This window comes from Schistocerca cancellata, chromosome 1, assembly GCF_023864275.1.
Source record: "Schistocerca cancellata isolate TAMUIC-IGC-003103 chromosome 1, iqSchCanc2.1, whole genome shotgun sequence".
NCBI lineage: Eukaryota > Metazoa > Arthropoda > Insecta > Orthoptera > Acrididae > Schistocerca > Schistocerca cancellata.
The window spans coordinates 937,745,577-937,764,146 of NC_064626.1; the positions used below are offsets into that span (position 1 = coordinate 937,745,577).

General features: G+C 39.4%; 1 protein-coding gene across 2 annotated transcripts in view; it reads right to left on the reverse strand.

The window, feature by feature from the left end:
- Positions 1-18,570, reverse strand: part of LOC126191480 (TRPL translocation defect protein 14) — a 186,035-nt gene that overhangs the window by 19,947 nt on the left and 147,518 nt on the right. For both annotated transcript variants that reach the window (XM_049932375.1, XM_049932367.1), the window contains one exon: positions 16,897-17,104. In XM_049932375.1, coding sequence (XP_049788332.1) covers positions 16,897-17,104 — 208 coding nt within the window. The remainder of the gene's footprint in view (positions 1-16,896; positions 17,105-18,570) is intronic.

Consider the following 18,570-nt stretch of genomic DNA (forward strand, 5'->3'; position numbering starts at 1 on the left):
CCTTCATTCCTAAATTATTTGCATTCTACCAGAACTTTCCTTGCCATGTTCATATTGCCTAGTGGCTCCCTTGTGGTCTCCATCTCATATTGTCCATGCTTTAACTATATCATAATTTACACCTGCTTTGTCTCTCCCATATTTCCCATTCATTTTGTCACACACACTCATCACCAGCCCCAACCAATGTGGTCCCAAAACATTTTTGCACCCCTTATCACTAATAGTGGCCATTTCAAACGTACTTCACTATCCGAAGAACCACGCGCCAGCTAGATCACAGTTAAAATATCATCAAGCAACAAATTACTTCATTTCTCCTCCAACCTCCCCCACAACCCCACCCCGTCCTCCCCCCCCCACCCCCCACCCCCCACACAGCTTAAGTCACCATCATTTTACATTTGATTCCTTCCTCCCTCCCCTCCCCCACCCAGCACCTGACTGTAACTTACATACTGTTGAATCATTTCCCTTCACTATCCCACAGCCCTCAGCAAAACTTCTGACCATTTCGCATCCCAAACCTGATCTCTGTTATGAGTCGTTCCTTTTACAATCATCTAACACTTTCATTTGTTGATTTACGACATTTATTTCACGTTTCACTAGTGACATCCCATTCTGAATGGACCTTTGCTCCATCTACCCACGTCAGTTCAAAAATGTATCTCCATCCCTGGTTAAAACCCAGTTCCACACACCATTCCTTAAATGTTATGTGACCATTGATCTCACCTATCCTCTGCCTCACCATAAAAATTCCCCATTCTGGATCCCATTCTCCCTTTCATAATGAGCTTCAACTTTTCATATTCCAATGGTCCCTGTCCCTCACAAATCTGGTATCAAAGAGACAAATCTACATAGCACACGCATCCCAGAACCACCACTACTCACTCCATAAGATACTGTTACTGTGCAATCCCAACAACCTACATCATATCCCTTAAATATAAATTCTTGCTCTCCAACACCGGGAAGAGCACTCCAGACACACCTCCATAAATTATCAAACTTATTGACATCTTAAACCTCCCTCACAGCACCACTAACCCATCAAAGATCAAAGCCTATTTCAACCCCAATGACCCCCCCCCCCCCCCCAATAAACATCCAGAAATACCTCACTCAACTTTTCATTTTACTTCATCCTCATGAATTCCCTCCTAACATTCCACCAAATCCAAAAATTGAAGAAATCCAAACCGCTATTGTAAACATCAACCTACAGAGGTTTCAGTCATACTGGAAGGCCTCGCTTTCAGTCTCGCACCCAAGTTCAACCATGCTAGACTCAAAGACCAAATCTCTTTCTCCTGAGACCTACAGTGGACACACTTTTGCTAACCCAATGCACCCAGACCTAACAGTCTCATCCTCCTCTGCCCTTCACCCCCTGCCAAGTCATAGCTTCACATTGTCATCATTGTAGACTACAGAATCCTTTCTTTCAGGAGTGCTAATTCTGCAAGGGTTGCAGGAGAGCTTCTGTAAAGTTTGGAAAGTAGGAGACGAGGTACTGGCAGAAGTAAAGCTGTGAGGATGGGGCATGAGTCGTGCTTGGGTAGCTCAGATGGTAGAGCACCTGTCCGGAAAAGGCAAAGGTCCCGAGCTCGAGTCTCGGTCCGTCACACAGTTTTAATCTGTCAGGAAGTTTTCATTGTACACTACAACTCACTGGCTCCACTGCCCATGTTCTACATTCCTAACCAATACACCTGGTGCCTCTTTCTCTCTCATTCCTATCCAACACAAAGGCTGCTTCCCCGTGAGCCACCACCTACCCCTCCGCAATACCACCACCTGCTTCCCATCTTTTTCTCTCTCTCTCTGGCTCAAAGGGTTTGTCCAAAAGCTAGAAAGTTTTCATTCTGTTTTCTGCATCTGTTGACAACTCAATGCTTCTAGTATTTGGTGAGTGGTCTCCATTACTCCTAAATTATTTACAATCTCCCAGAACCTTTCTTACCATATTTGATAGGCATATTTGCAATACTGGCTTTGTGTTTATCTTGGTTATAATGATTCATTCAGTATTATGTTTATTATAGTTTATCCTTTTCCTATTTTCTTGTCAGTTATTAGCCCTACTTGTGCATTATCTGTTCTTGATTTTGTGTTAGTAATCTCATATTCAACTGATGACAAATCCTGTTCATTCTGCCACCATCCATCAGTCACTTTTGCTGTATCTAATTTCAAAACAATGCTTTCTCTTCTTAAATTCTCTAACCTATTTAAACAATCCATACAATAAAATATTTTCTTTTCTGATTCCAGGTTCTCCTTAGTAATACCTATCTTGAGAAATAAAATGGAGACTTTTTGACCTGTTGCACAGTTTACCATCATAATTATCATACTGCAGAGCTGCACATCCTCCTAAAATATAACGCCAATAGTTGCCGTTTGATTTTGGCTGTCTGCACTGTCTGAAATAACTTTTATAAAACTTTAAGCACAGCAAAATGTTGGCTAATTGATTTATATGGCAAGTGATAATTGTATGGAGGAAAAGATGAATTTCTTTAATGATTTGTTAAAGCAGTAAGATGATTAATAGTACACTGTAGCTAGTAATTAACATATTCCTCAACAACATGTGGCAAGAAAAGAGGGTGAAGAGTTAGTTATGAAAATAAACTCCTGCTTTTCAAACTGGCAGGTTGGAACACATGATGCCAATTTCAGTTTACAACAAATGAACATTTTCCCCAAAGTTATATATCCCCCAAAGTTATATATTCAATGAACACAAAACACTGACGTAAATTCCTATTTAAATCATTAGCTATTTTTAAATAAATTTAGTCTGGAACAAATGCTTCTCCATTCTTCATTATCATACTCTCAATAATTAAAACAGTTCTTTGAGATTGCCTACTACCCAGAAACAAAACTTGGTAGTTCTAAAATCATTCCTAGATTAAATTCAACACAAATAAAAAATACAACCTCCACAACATCCTAGTCCATCCCTATGCCCCTCAATCCCAACAACTTGCCACAAGGATCATATTCCTGTGGAAGATCCAGATCCAAAACCTGCCCAATCCACCCACCCAGCACATCCTATTCCAGTCCTGTAACAGGTTTATGCCACCCCATCAGAGGCCAGGCCACCTGTGAAAGCAGCCATGTCATTTATCAGCTCTGCTGCAATCCCTGTACAGCTTTTTTTATTTGTATGACTATCAACCAGCTGTCCACCGAGATAAGTGGTCACCACCAAACTGTAGCCAAGCGCAAAGTAGACCACCCTGTGGCACGACATGCAGCTGAACATAAAACACTTTATTTCAATGGCAGCTTCACTACCCGAGCCATCTGGATCCTTCCCTCCACCACCATCTTTTCTGAACTGCACAGATGGGAGTTATCCTTACAACACATTCTCCACTCTGCGATTATTCTGGCCTCAACCTACGGTAACATGCTGTCCCCAAATCCTCCGCCCAACAGTTTGCACTCCTATATCCTATCATCTCCTCCCCATTCCCATCTCCCACCCTGTTTATTTGCAGCTCTCTGCCAACACATTCACCTGTCTTTCCCCACTCCTCTCATTTTTTGTTCCATTTTTTCCACCCCTCTGCTCCACAACCTCCTGACACTGCACCTGTTGGAGTCTAGTCCCTGCACACTCCACAAGACAGTGTTCCTCTCTCTCCCCACCTACACTACTATCTCTTCCCCTTTCCACAACCTCTCCAGATTGCTGGTTGCATCCCACATGATGTTTCATTCTGGGCCAAGATGCTGGAGTTGGTGATCACGTGCGCGTGAGGTGTGCTTGCTTTCATGTGTGTGTGTGTGTGTGTGTGTGTGTGTGTGTGTGTGTGTGTGTGTGTGTGTGTACTGATGAAGGCTGAGGCTGTGTCTTAATCATGCCTGTCTGCAACATGATGTGTCTTCTTTATGGTAAGTAGCAATCTATCTTTTCCTACATTGTTGATATTCCTACCTGGAGCTTCCATTGCTTATAAAATGGAATAGTAGTTATAATATTGAGCCATAATCAATGGCTCCATCTAATATCCTACTGCTGAGAATGCTACTGAACTTAACATGGCTAATTTAAAGCCCCCTTCCCAATTTCAGCAGTTTCAGAGAAAACTGCTTCACTCTGAGCTAGCCTTTCCAAAAGGTTTCCATCTTTTGTTTATCTATTTGCAGCTGAATTACCTCTATCACAATTTACAGAATTATCTGAAGCTATAACCACAAGGTACAGTGGACATACAAACTGTATATCAGAGAAACAGAGGCTTGTTGTTCTGCTGAATGAGAGTATGGTTTGAAAAAATTTAACTAACAATGAATTAATATGGACAACCAAATAAGATTCTGGGCCAGGAGGGTTCTTCAGGACAGGGATATGAAAAATGATATATCAAACAGTTGAACAACTTCATAGTGCATGAGAAAAAAGCAAAAGAAAAGTGTCAAGAGAAACTAACTTTTTCTTCTTGCTCCTTGTATTTTACCCCTGCTATCTTCAGAAATGTAAGGAGTGTACCCAGTTAATATTGTAAAAGGCTTTCGCCAAATCAACAAAATTTATAGACAAAGGTTTGCCTTTCATCACCCTATTTCTAAGGTGAGTTGTGTCAATACTGCTTCAAATGTTCCAATATTTCTCTGAATCCCAGACTGATCTTCCCTAAGGTCAGCTTCTACCATTTTTCCATTCTTCTGTGAATAATTTGTAGCAGTATTTTGCAATAATGACGTTCTGAATTTATAGTTCATTAACAGTCACACCTGTCAGCACCTATTTCTTTGGAATTATTACATTTTCCAGAAGTCTGGGGCACTTCGCCTGATTCATAAATCTTCCACACCAGGTGAATTGGTTGTTATGGCTGTCTCTCTCTCTCAATTATTAGTTCTGAAAGAATGTCATCTATTCTGGGGGCCTTGTTGAGTTAGGTCTTTCAGTATTCTGCCAAATTCTCCTCATAGTATGTGTATCTTATCTCACTTTCTTCTACATCTTCTCTTTGTATAATAGTGCCTTCAAGTGCAGTTGCCTTGTACAGCCCTTCTCTGTACTCCTTCCATCTTTCAGCTTTCACTTCTTTGCTTAGTACTGGTTTTCCATCTGAGCTCTTGATATTCATACTGCTGTTTCTCTTTTTTCAAAAGGCCTCTTTAATTTTCCTGTGGATGGTAACTATCTTTCCCCTAGTTACACCTGCTTCCAGATACTTACATTTATCTACTAGCTACTTCTGATTAGCAGTGGCGTAGCGTGGTTGTAAAGGCTGGGAGACTCTGCAGTTATTATAGGGAGACAAAATAGTACAATAAACAATGATTTAGACAAATTAAACAAAATGCATCAAATAAAACAACAACAACAACAACAACAACAACTACAACAACAACTACTACTACTACTACTACTACTACTACCACCACCACCACCACCACCACCACCACCACTGCCACCGCCACTAATAATAATAATAATAATAATATTAATAATAATAATAATAACTAACTTGTTCAAGAAAGGATGACAAATTCGTAGAACTCCAGCAGCAAGAGAAGAAGCACTTATACTTTCTTGTACACAAGTGCAATGCGCCTGTCTTTTCTTTACATGAATAAGTCTATAACTCGGTCTACAAAGATCTGATCACTGGATAGCTCCCCAAGTAGTGTCTTTTCTATTGCTAACGTGCGCAAACACGACAGCCGGGTGTTGCACATTGAATTCCTTAAATAATTCTTCACTCGTTTAAGAGTACTCATGCTTCGTTCTATGCTTGCTATAATTGTGGGTAGGGTCAAAACCAAAAGCAGGAACTTTGTTGCTTCTTCATAAACAGAGTTTATATCATTGTTGACGATGTACTTTAAGAGGATTCTTGGAGATAAGTGTTTTTTCTCTTCTCATCAGTGTATATGTTACACAGTTCATGCTCAAGTTGTTCTTGTTCGTAAAAAGGATTGTTGTTGTTGTTGTTGTTGTTGTTGTTGTGGTCTTCAGTCCTGAGACTGGTTTGATGCAGCTCTCCATGCTACTCTATCCTGTGCAAGCTTCCATCTCCCAGTACCTACTGCAACCTACATCCTTCTGAATCTGTTTAGTGTATTCATCTCTTGGTCTCCCTCTATGATTTTTACCCTCCACACTGCCCTCCAATACTAAATTGGTGATCCCTCGATGTCTCAGAACATGTCCTACCAACCGATCCCTTCTTCTAGCCAAGTTGTGCCACAAGCTCCTCTTCTCCCCAATTCTATTCAATACCTCCTCATTAGTTATGTGATCTACCCATCTAATCTTCAGCATTCTTCTGTAGCACCACATTTCGAAAGCTTCTATTCTCTTCTTGTCTAAACTATTTATCGTCCACGTTTCACTTGCATACATGGCTACACTCCATACAAATACTTTCAGCCAGTCCTGACAAAACTCTACCATCTGGTGAGCAAGATGCATGATACAAGCGAAATACCCTCAGACTTCAAGAAGAATATAATAATTCCAATCCCAAAGAAAGCAGGTGTTGACAGATGTGAAAATTACCAGATGGCAGTTATAAGAGTCGAAGGGTATGAGAGGGAAGCAGTGGTTGGGAAGGGAGTGAGACAGGGTTGTAGCCTAAGCCCGATGTTATTCAATCTGTATACTGAGCAAGCAATAAAGGAAACAAAAGAAAAATTTGGAGTAGGTATTAAAATCCATGGAGAAGAAATAAAAGACTGGCCAGTCTACTTTCAGAAACGACTTCCTGGCATTTAAATCTATACTCTGTTAAATTTTTCTTCTTCAGAAACGCTTTCCTTACCATTGCCAGTCTAAATCTTATGTCCTCTCTACTTCGACCACCATCAGTTATTTTGCTCCCCAAATAGCAAAACCCCTTTACTACTTTAAGTGTCTCTTTTCCTAGTCTAATTCCCTCAGCATCACCCGACTTAATTCGACTACACTCCATTATCCTCGTTTTGCTTTTGTTGATGTTCATCTTATACCCTTCTTTCAAGACACTGTCCATTCCGTTCAACTGCTCTTCCAAGTCCTTTGCTGTCTGACAGAATTACAATGTCATCGGCGAACCTCAAAGTTTCTATTTCTTCTCCATGGATTTTAATACCTACTCCGAATTTTTCTTTTGTTTCCTTTATTGCTTGCTAAATATACAGATTGAATAACATTGGGCTTAGGCTACAACCCTGTCTCACTCCCTTCCCAACCACTGCTTCCCTTTCATGTCCCTCGACTCTTATAACTGCCATCTGGTTTCAGTACAAATTGTAAATAGCCTGTATTTTACCCCTGCCACCTTTATAATTTGAAAGAGAGTATTCCAATCAACACTGTCAAAAGCTTTCTCTAATTCTACAAATGCTAGAAACGTAGGTTTCCCTTTCCTTAATCTTTCTTCTAAGATAAGTCATAGGGTCAGTACTGCCCCACGTGTTCCAACATTTCTACGGAATCCAAACTGATCTTCCCCGAGGTCGGATTCTATCAGTTTTTCCATTCGTCTGTAAAGAAATCAAGTTAATATTTTGTAGCGCAGTGACTTATTAAACTGATGGTTCGGTAATTTTCACATCTGTCAACACCTGCTTTCTTTGGTATTGGAATTATTATATTCTTCTTGAAGTCTGAGGGTTTTTCGCTTGTCTCATACATCTTGCTCACCAGATGGTAGAGTTTTTCAGGACTGACTCTCCCAAGGCTGTCAGTAGTTTAATGGAATGTTGTCTACTCCGGGGGCCTTGTTTCAACTCAGGTCTTTCAGTGCTCTGTCAAACTTTTCATGCAGTATTATATCTCCCATTTCATCTTCATCTGCATCCTCTTCTATTTCCATAATATTGTCCTCAAGTACATCATCATCACCCTTGTATAGACCCTCTATATACTCCTTCCACCTTTCTGCTTTCCCTCTTTGCTTAGAACTGGTTTTTCATCAAAGCTCTTGATAATCATGGAAGTGGTTCTCTTTTCTCCAAAGGTCTCTTTAATTTTCCTGTATGCAGTATCTATCTTACCCCTCATGAGATAAGCCTCTACATCCTTACATTTGTCCTCTAGCCATCCCTGCTTAGCCATTTTGCACTGCCTGTCGATATCATTTTTGAGGCATTTGTATTCCTTTTTTCCTGCTTCATTTACTGCATTTTTATATTTTCTCCTTTCATCAATTAAATTCAATACTACTTCTGTTACCCAAGGGTTTCTACTAGCCCTCGTCTTTTTACCTATTTGATCCTCTGCTGCCTTCACTATTTCATCCCTCAAAGCTACCCACTCTTCTTCTACTGTACTTCTTTCCCCCATTCCTGTCAATTGTTCCCTTATGCTCTCCCACCTTTTTGCAGTTTCTTCAGTTTTAATCTACAGTTCATTACCAATAGATTGTGGTAAGAGTCCACATCTGCCCCTGGAAATGTTTTACAATTTAAAACCTGGTTCCTAAATCTCTGTCTTACCTTTATATAATCTGATACCGTTTAGTATCTCCAGGGTTCTTCCATGTATACAACCTCCTTTCATGATTCTTAAACCAAGTGTTAGTAAAAAGGATACTGTTATAATAACTGAAGCAGTTTCAACTTTGGGAATTCTTTTTGATAGTTTGGAAACACTTTTTGTTCAGAAGTTCAACAAACTAAATTTGGGATACAGTCTTTAAATCTTCTTGCCATCTGAACAATTTGCAAATCCATTATCTATTAAGTTAATGCCCTGAGAGGTGTCTTTTGACTGTCACAGGATGATAAGTTGCAATTCGAACACAAGCTGCATTTAATGCATTCATCAACGAATGTTTCCATTCTTAATTGTCATAAGTTTCTCAAAACAGTTCTTATTTTGTCGTGGGAAGCAATTATACTGACAGATTTTGACTGAAGAATACTAAAGAGATGATCGGCATAAACAAAGGACCCTTGGTAGAAGCAAAGCAAGTAGACAAACGTAGGATCATCCATTCGTCGTTTCATTCCCACAGCACAGCTCAAAGATTCTGGGTCCCATTGAGAGTCTGTATCATCAATTACATAATTAAAAGCACCATATAACTCTGAGGAATGACTAGGTGGTGTTGAAACTGCCCTGGAACGAAAGTTTCAGCGAGTGTTGCTCGCGTATGGCAGTTTAAATCCTTTCTCAGTTAGCAATACAGTTCGTTTTGATGATTTGCTGAAAAACGAATGGCCAGCCGGTGTGGCCGTGTGGTTCTAGGCACTTCAGTCTGGAACCGCGTGACCGCTATGGTCGCAGGTTCGACTCCTGCCTCGGGCATGGATGTGTGTGATGTCCTTAGGTTAGTTATGTTTCAGTAGTTCTAAGTTTTAGGGGACTGATGACCACAGATGTTAAGTCCCATAGTGCTCAGAGCCATTTTTTTTAAAAACGAATGGAATGTAGTACTATCACTTACAAACATGAGTACGTGTTATATGGTTTTGGAGGCATGTAACAGGATCAAATTCAGGTAGTGTGCGTAACAATGAATAAACAGCGCATGGAGACAGAACTGCTTCACCAATTGTTGTGGTCCTCCTCCTCTGCCCTCCATTAATGAAGCACCATCATCTGTTTGACTAACCACTTTTCCTTCCACATTCCATTCTTTCAATACTGCATGAATAATGTTTGACAAACCTTCAGCAGTTTTTTCTCCAGAAACATCGTAAAATCCAACGAATCTTTCCTCAATTTTGTCTGCAATACAGCACCTGAATATTATAATCATTTGACTCTTGCATAACATGTCTAATGTTTCATCAGCCTGAATCGAAATGAAATTGCAGTTCTGAATTTCAGATTTTATTTTCTCATTAACTGCCAAAGTTATCATTTCTATTACATCATTCTGTATGTCTGGAGAAGTTCCTTTAAAGGTTGAAGATGATGACAAATGCTCTCCTTGAGCTAGTAAATCCAACAATTCCAGATATTTACCATAGTTGCTAGAGGATTCGTCTTCTCAATGGCCGCAAATGCTAGTTCTTGTTTCCAAATAAATACAACTGTCTGAATAAGACGAACCAATACTCTCCTGTTGGATGCAACTTGTTCATTTTATTTCATTGCCGTCAGGCGAGCGGCTTCAGAAAGGGCATGCTCAATTCTACTTTTGCCCAATAACTGAAATGGTTCTTTGTTCTGCAGGTGATGTTTTAGTATCTGATGCTTTTGTGCTTTCCTGTCAAAGTTCTTTATTGTACAAATGCCCTCACTGCACCATTCCTTTTCACCACCGAACAGAAGACATATATAACAATATAATCTGTTATCAACTGCATTCGCAGTCAGCCGAGTATACTTTTCGGTACCAGGCTGTCTGAAAAGTGCGTTTTTGTTTGGCTTCACTTAAAACTACACTGAGTATAGGAATAGGTCGTTTGTCCTTCAATTTGCACTTTTTTCGTTCGTTAATGTGGAAAAAGGCGTTTTTAATAAAAATTCTATAAGGTGTTCAGTTGCTGGCTCACTCATGTTGGCGACACAATGAAAATATGCGCTAAAATTACAGAAGAATGGCTATGAACACAAACCGCGCGACTGTTCACTTCCGTGTTAAAAGCCAGCATAGAAGCGGCAGAGACTAGTCTCGATACCTGCTAGCAAGTGCAGCACACCAGCCTTCGTGGAAGAGGGAAAGTGGAGGGGAGCCGAGAATGCCATTAAAGCGCAGGCGCACACAGCCAGGTAAGGGAAGAGAGGCAGAGACTGGGACTGGGAGCAGTCGAGTCTCAAGCAGGCAAATACACCAATACTCAGGGTGCGGCACAGGCTACAAAACTAATGTCTTCGGACATTTAGAGGTCTTAAGTAGAAAGTTATTTATATTTTTGCTATGAATTACTAGTGCATCTTTTTTAAGCAGGAGTACAGGGGAGACAGTCTCAAAGTCTCCCCTCACGCTACGCCACTGCTGATTAGTCATTTTGCATTTCCTGTCTCTCATTTTTTAGACATTCATATTCCATTTCACACACTTCATTTGCTGTATTTTTATATTTTCTCCATTCATTAAGCAACACATGGTATACTACCTGCCACGCTACAGTTATTGTTGCAGTTCCTGGCAATTTTTGTAAGATGCATGAGAAATGATCATGTCTTCCTTATCTGAATGTAGCTGCACTTACCAGTGCCTGATGCTGATGAAACCTGCAGACATGTTTGTATGATGATCTAATATTTTTGAAGGGTGTGCTACCTCTGGAAACACACACCTTTCTGTAACAATACTTCACAAAACTAGCAGTGATATCTTGTTTCACTTCTTTTATGATGTACTGCACAAACTCTGCAAGATCGTATTGGAAATTTATTTTTCCACTTCCCACAACAGTCCGAATAGTATGTTCTTACATATTCCATGACAATCGACCAGGTGGATCCTTAGCATGTGCTTGTTTTGTAGGTCGGATTGCTTCAGTTTCCTCCACAGTTGGTGCGCTAACTTGTTGATAATTTGTCCAGGCTCTTGCAACTTCTTTTAGGAAGGTTTTATGTAAATTTTGTGTGTGTCTGGATTTAGATTTCTGCGGGCTTTGTATGTGTTAAACAAAGCAGAATCTATTAGAAACCAAACTACTTCCTTTGTCCATTTATTGGTTTTCCACATTATTCCACAATAGGGAAGATATTGATCACGTCTGTCCATGCATTTCCATTTCATAAGGATGCATTGTGAATTATTGTTATGACTGTCGCCTCTTTACCGGGCCTTTAGAGATATCGCTTCTGGTTGTGGACACTGAGGGAGCCCTCTATTGATTGTACCACAAACTCTTGTTTTCCTTTCTAGAAGTGTTTCGGCAATAGCTGTACTGTTGTAATAATTGTCTTGATAAATATGGTGCCACATGCCAAGGTGAGGTGAAAGTACAGAGATAATAGTGTCGTGAACCTTTTTTTCTCTTCCCTAGTGTATAGTTCTAGATTGTAGATATATCAACTTTCATTTTCGCAAACCATACGAACATGCAAACCATATCTGATAAGCTTTCCAGGATTATGTGCCCTAAAATGAAGCTGCCCTCTCCACAGTATCATTTTTCCATTAAGAGAAATCTCCCGTTCAGGTTTTTATATGGTGTGAAACTTACCTAGGAGGTACTTCAGCACTAGTTCAATTATGCACAGTTTTCTTGACCACTCTGTAAGGAATTGTTATTGAAATGTTGAAATGCCATGATTTTCATATTGCTCAAAACAATTTCTGCTCATTAGCTTGCCAAAAATTGGTTTGTCTATTACAGGCTCTGTTGACCAATAGTTCTTCAAATAATATTTCTTTTTATTTGCTCCATCAAGATAATCACACCCAGAAATTATTTCAGTTCAACAGATGTGATATTCGAAAATTTGAGAGACTTGGGAGATTATTTATAACAGTTTCTGTTTTGTTCGTAATACAAATTTTTTCGTGTCGACATCTGATGAGCAATTCATCACCTAGAAATTTTTTCACAGTGATTATAATGCAATTGATCTCACTGGGAAGGGTTTTTACATCTGGAATGTCTCTAAAGGTTTCTAAAATAATGATCTTGTTCTCCTTTAGCCAGCTTTCATTGTCAGAAGCTTCATCATCTAAACAGTTCGCAATTATCTCATTTTGGTTGATTATAGCCGTGTTTTTTCCTTCTTCATGTCCACAACATAATCATCATCTGAATCGCTTGGCACATCAGAACAACTGTCTGTAAACAGTTCAGCAAGAATCTAGCTTTCCATCAAATATTTTCGTCCCATACTGTACAAAGCAATGACCAGAGTACTGACTATTTCGCGGTGCTGATTGTTGGCTGTAAACGAAAGATAAAACGTAAGTTCATACTGTCTTTCACTGCACTTAACCTTCCATTTCAGATATAACCTTTGGTTAAATTGAAATAGTTACTGGTACGAGCAACAGGTCTCAGAAAATGTGTGCAGAACAAAAATTGTAAATTTACGTGACCTGTCCACGACAATCGCACTTGGAAAAACATGAATCTACATGAGCTGTATGCAATGTGTTAAACCCAATAATCCCTGTGATACCGAAGGATTTCTATTAGACCTTGTCTTTTTACCTATTTGATCCTCTGCTGCTTTCACTATTTTATCTTTCAAATGTTACTCATTTATCATCTATTTTATTCCTTTCCCCTATTTGAGTCAGTCATTGGCTATTGCTCCCTCAAACTCTCAACCTCTGTTCCTTCAACTTATCCATGTCCAATCTCTCTAATTTCCTGCCTTTTAGCTTTTTTTTCAGTTTTAACCTACATTTCATAACCAACAAATTGTGTTCAGAGTCCACACCTGCCCCTGGAAATATCATAGATTGAAATCTGCCTCACCATTACATAATCAGTACGAAATTGTTCCGTGTGTCCAGGTCTCTTCCTTGTGTACAGCCTTTCTTCATTGTTCTTAAGCCAAGTGTTCATTTAAATTATGATCTGTGCAAAGTTCTACCTACTGGCTTCCTCTTTCATTCATTTCCCCCAATCCATATCCTGTCACTATTTTCCTTCTCTTCCTCTTCCTGCTATCTAATTCCAGTCCTCCATCACAATTAAAATCTTTCTCCCTCAGTTATCTAAAGAACTTCTTTTATATCATCATCATACATTGTTTCAATTCTTCATCACCTGCGGAGCTAGTTGGCATTTAACTTTTACTACTGTGGTGGGCATTAGCTTTGTTTGTATCCTGGCTATGATAATGTGTTCACTATGCTGTTCATAATAGCTTACCCACATTCCTGTTTTCTTTTTCATTATTGGATGTACTCATTCATTACCCCTATTTGAACTTTTATTTCTAACTCTGTATTCACCTGAACATAAGTCCTGTTCCTCCTGCCATTGAACTTCACTAAGTCCCACTACATCGAACTCCAACCTATCAATTACCTTTATATCTTTACTAACCTACCTGCCTGCCTGATTAAGAGACCTAACATTCCACACTCTAATCTGCAGAATTCCAGCTTTGTTGTCCTGATGAAAACATCCTCCTGAGAAGTTCCTGTCTAGAGATCCAAATGGGGGACTACTTTACATCCGGAATATTTTACCCAGGAGGATGCCATCATTTAACGATACACTAAAGCTGCATGCACTCGGAAAAAAAAATCTGTTTTGAGCTGTTCACAGTACCAGCATTAATACCTCACTGGTTGATGTTGCAAGGCCAAATCCCCAACTATGCACACAGTTGCCCCTGAAACTACTGCAGTGACAGCTGCCCCTCTTCAGGGACCAAATATTTGTCTGGCCTCTCCACAGACACCCATCCATTGTGGTTCAACCTACAGTATGGCTATTGTAAAACCCCCATTTTATTCTCATGTGGTACAGACTTTAAAAAACATAAAATGGAGGAAAATGGAGAATCTAGGAAAATATTAAAATCAATATGGGCAGAAACATATGTAACTGGCATATATGCTTAAAAATCATAATCCTCTCCAATACAGTGTATAAAATCTGTACAAGTGAAGGAAATTAAATGTATAATACAGTGTTTAACTGTAATTTGTGGTTATGAACATCAGTTTTAAGAAGGTCACAGAGGTGTAACAGGCAAGTAAAAACTGGTCAAAAAATTGAAAGTGGTATCTGGGTACATGGTAATTGAGCAATTTTCTGACATTCTATGACCACAAATTATATGTTTTTGAGAGATCTTCCCCTTGCACTTGGCCAGAAAACAGCAAAAATTGATTAAGGTGACAAAAAACTGAAGTATGGTGAAAGATATCGGAATCTTCTTAATGACAAATTTGTCACCATTGCTGTTATTGTTTAACACTTTTCTTACGAGCCACACTTCATATCATCCCTCCTGACAAAGTGTTATTTTAAACTCAGAAACAGATATGCGAAAAAATGAGTACTACCATAGCTGACATTACAAGCTTATCCGAAGTCTGTTCAATGAATTTCTGTACACTGTGTAAAAAGTAAATTTAAAAGAAAGCCCAGGTGCTACAGTTTCACTTCGTGCCTTCTGTCACTGATACCAATCTTTACAATCTGCAGTGTGTGATGCAAAGCATACATGTGAGTAGTGTATGTAGTAGTTGCACTTGTATTGTTGATAATGCAACTGTGCAATTGCAAAAACCTTGCTGTGTTTCCATGTGACATCTCTGCCACAACACATATCTTACGAAAAGCATATTTTCAGCACCCCACAAAATGCTTTCAGCCCTATCTGCACTTCTGTCACTGAAGAGCCACTGCCCCCCTCCACACATCCAACATGCGAGCTCATTTCACATTTGTTAGTGTGGTGCGGTGGCTGTGCTGGCTGTTGGGTAACAAACATCACCAGCCAATAAGAGCTCACTAGCATAAAATGGCCGACATTTCCTTGATTATGACTGAGCAAATTCTTCGAGACTCAGTGTTTGAATTTAAAAGGTTGACGACACACATTGTTGCTGAATACAGTACATCAGAAATACACGCAAAAAGATGAGACTGAGTTATAAGTGGCATAAGAAAAGCTGGTAGCTGGGCCCCTTTGTCATGTACTGGCTCAGTCCAGAACACCTGGTGTCGACTGTCTTCTTTTTCCATTGCTGCTGCAACCTAGCAGTAGTTGTATCATAACTGCACAGTGAACCTAACATTACAAGTTGTGTTGATATTGCTGATCATATATTATGTCAGAATTTCCCCTCTCACATCTCCCCTCCCCACAATGGCCTAAAATATTCCCTTATCTCTGCACTACCCAGGGTGTGAACTGTGTGTTTTGTGCCACTTATAACCTGTTCCGTCAAATCAAATGTCAATAGGAAGAAAATGGGACAAAACCAAGCAAGACATCAAGTAAGAACACCAAATTGAGGTAAATCTTACTGGGACAAAATTTAAAATTATGGAATTTTTAGCACTGAAATCAGAGAACGTAAAATCACCTTGGCAATGTCTGTGGTTCATGGGCCTGTACTAAAAGTTGTAATTTATTAACCACAGTAACAAAAATCTTCAATAAAGGCATTTAGGTACAATTAAAGATAACAGTTTTTACAATGTTTCATTGTATCTGCAGCAAACAAATCTATCCAACTGCACAGTATAATAGAAGGAAACATTCCACGTAGGAAAAATATACCTAAAAGCAAAGATGATGTGACTTACCAAATGAAAGTGCTGGCAGGTCGACAGACACACAAACGAACACAAACATACACACAAAATTCAAGCTTTCGCAACAAACTGTTGCCTCATCAGGAAAGAGGGAAGGAGAGGGAAATACGAAAGGATGTGGGTTTTAAGGGAGAGGGTAAGGAGTCATTCCAGTCCCGGGAGCGGAAAGACTTACCTTAGGGGGAAAAAGGGACGGGTATACACTCGCGCACACACACACACACACACACACACACACACACACACACACACACACACACACACACACACACACACACACACACATATCCATCCACACATATACAGACACAAGCAGACATATTTAAAGACAAAGAGTTTGGGCAGAGATGTCAGTCGAGGCAGAAGTGCAGAGGCAAAGATGTTGAATGACAGGTGAGGTATGAGTGGCGGCAACTTTAAATTAGCGGAGATTGAGGCCTGGTGGATAACGGGAAGAGAGGATATATTGAAAAGCAAGTTCACATCTCCGGAGTTCGGATAGGTTGGTGTTGGTGGGAAGTATCCAGATAACCCGGACGGTTGTTACGAAAGCTTGACGGTAAGTCACATCATCTTTTCAACTGCACAGTATGTTACACGAAAACCAATAAGTGTGGCAACAGGCCAGCCAATATTTTTCTACACTGAAGTAAACTTAGCCCATTAATGTGAAAACAATTATAGGCAAGGAAATATAAAATTATTGGTAAATTAAACACTACTGAAAATATGATGACATGTGCAAACCTTGGATGACATGGCTCTTTGTAAATATCCAGCTGGAAATATTGGTTATTAACAAGGAAACATCTCCTTTTCTTGAAAATTGTGAAATGTGAATCATCTTTTTGGGCCAACATATTTATATAGTCTCTGTGAGTGAGCTGAGTTCTCACTTCCACAATCTGGTCACGAATCTTTGGCTTTCGGATTGTGTGTATGTAGCTCCAGTGACCTGTATCAACAAATGGAATACTTTATAAATCATCAGCTGCAGAGAGAAATATTTTTTGTAAACTGAAATTACTTCCACAAAAACTTTTTGTGTGTGTTTATTTGAACTACTACTGGAAATCTAGGCTATGTAATAATTTTGAAGTCCATGAATATCAATCATGTGCCAACCAAACAACAACTAGAGCATCCAATATCACTACGTATCATCTGCCCACCCACCAACCCATCCATCCATCCATCCATACACACACACACACACACACACACACACACACACACACACACACACACACACACACTCTAGAGCCCTATATCCAATTCAGCCAATGCCAGCCAGCTCAGACCTGGTATGGCGCATTTCTAATTCCTCACACGTCTATAGGCTATTATTATGAGATGGTTGCCATTCCAAAAAGCATTTTTTTTTTCATCCATGAACACCATCTGTCTGCATCTAATGTAGATTTCATTGTAAGATGTGACATCACTTTTCAGAGTTTTTGTGTACGATTTAACTGAGACAGAACCTGAGAATCAGACTATCGCCCAGTAGTTACCTAAGTGAAGATGGAAAACAACATAAAAACCACATCCACACTGATCGGACCGAGCTGCCAGAGATGGCAGTCATGTATGTGTGAGGTGTGCTTGCTTGAATGAATGAATGAATGAATGAATGAATGAGTATGCACTTGCTTTTTTGAAGATGGCTTTGGCTGAAAGCTAATGTGTAACTGTCTTTTGTTGTGCCTGTCTGCAACTCCAAACATCTTTATCGTGAGTAGCAACCTTCATTATTCATAATACAGTTGTTATCACACAAGTGGTAAAGTTTTAAGCATAAGTCATGAAAAACTAAGCACGGTATATGTTCTCATTCATAATTACACGTCTATTGCTTGTGTGATACATACGAAAATTAGATGTCCATGTTGTTTGATGTGTGAAACTTATTTGTCCTCTTGTAAACTGCTGTATCACAGAAATTAGTCAATAGTTGTTTAAATAAATACAAATATCCTGTCTCAACAGAAAAAATGCTGACTTTGTGGAATCAAACCTGGAGAAACTAAGTATCATTTGATATCACTTACAATGCAGAAGGGATACCATTAACAGAAGAGACATCATAGATAATCACTGTGAACTGGTGCCAAGGACAGGGAAAGCATTCAATGTCTCATTACAGCACAGAAATTGTTCACTTGTATGTTTCAAAGAACACAAATAATATTGTCTTAAGATTCCTATTTAAAATCATTAGTCACCTTTAAATTTAGTCTGACCAAATGTTTCTCCATGCTACCTTGCGATACTATCAAGAATTAAAATATGTATCTCAAAAGTTAAGGTTACATACAGCCTGAGAAAGAAACTGTTAAATTCGGTATGATAAATATTTACAAGTTGCAACACGGTACGATACAAACTGCACAATGTATGAAACATTTTCGAAACAACAGA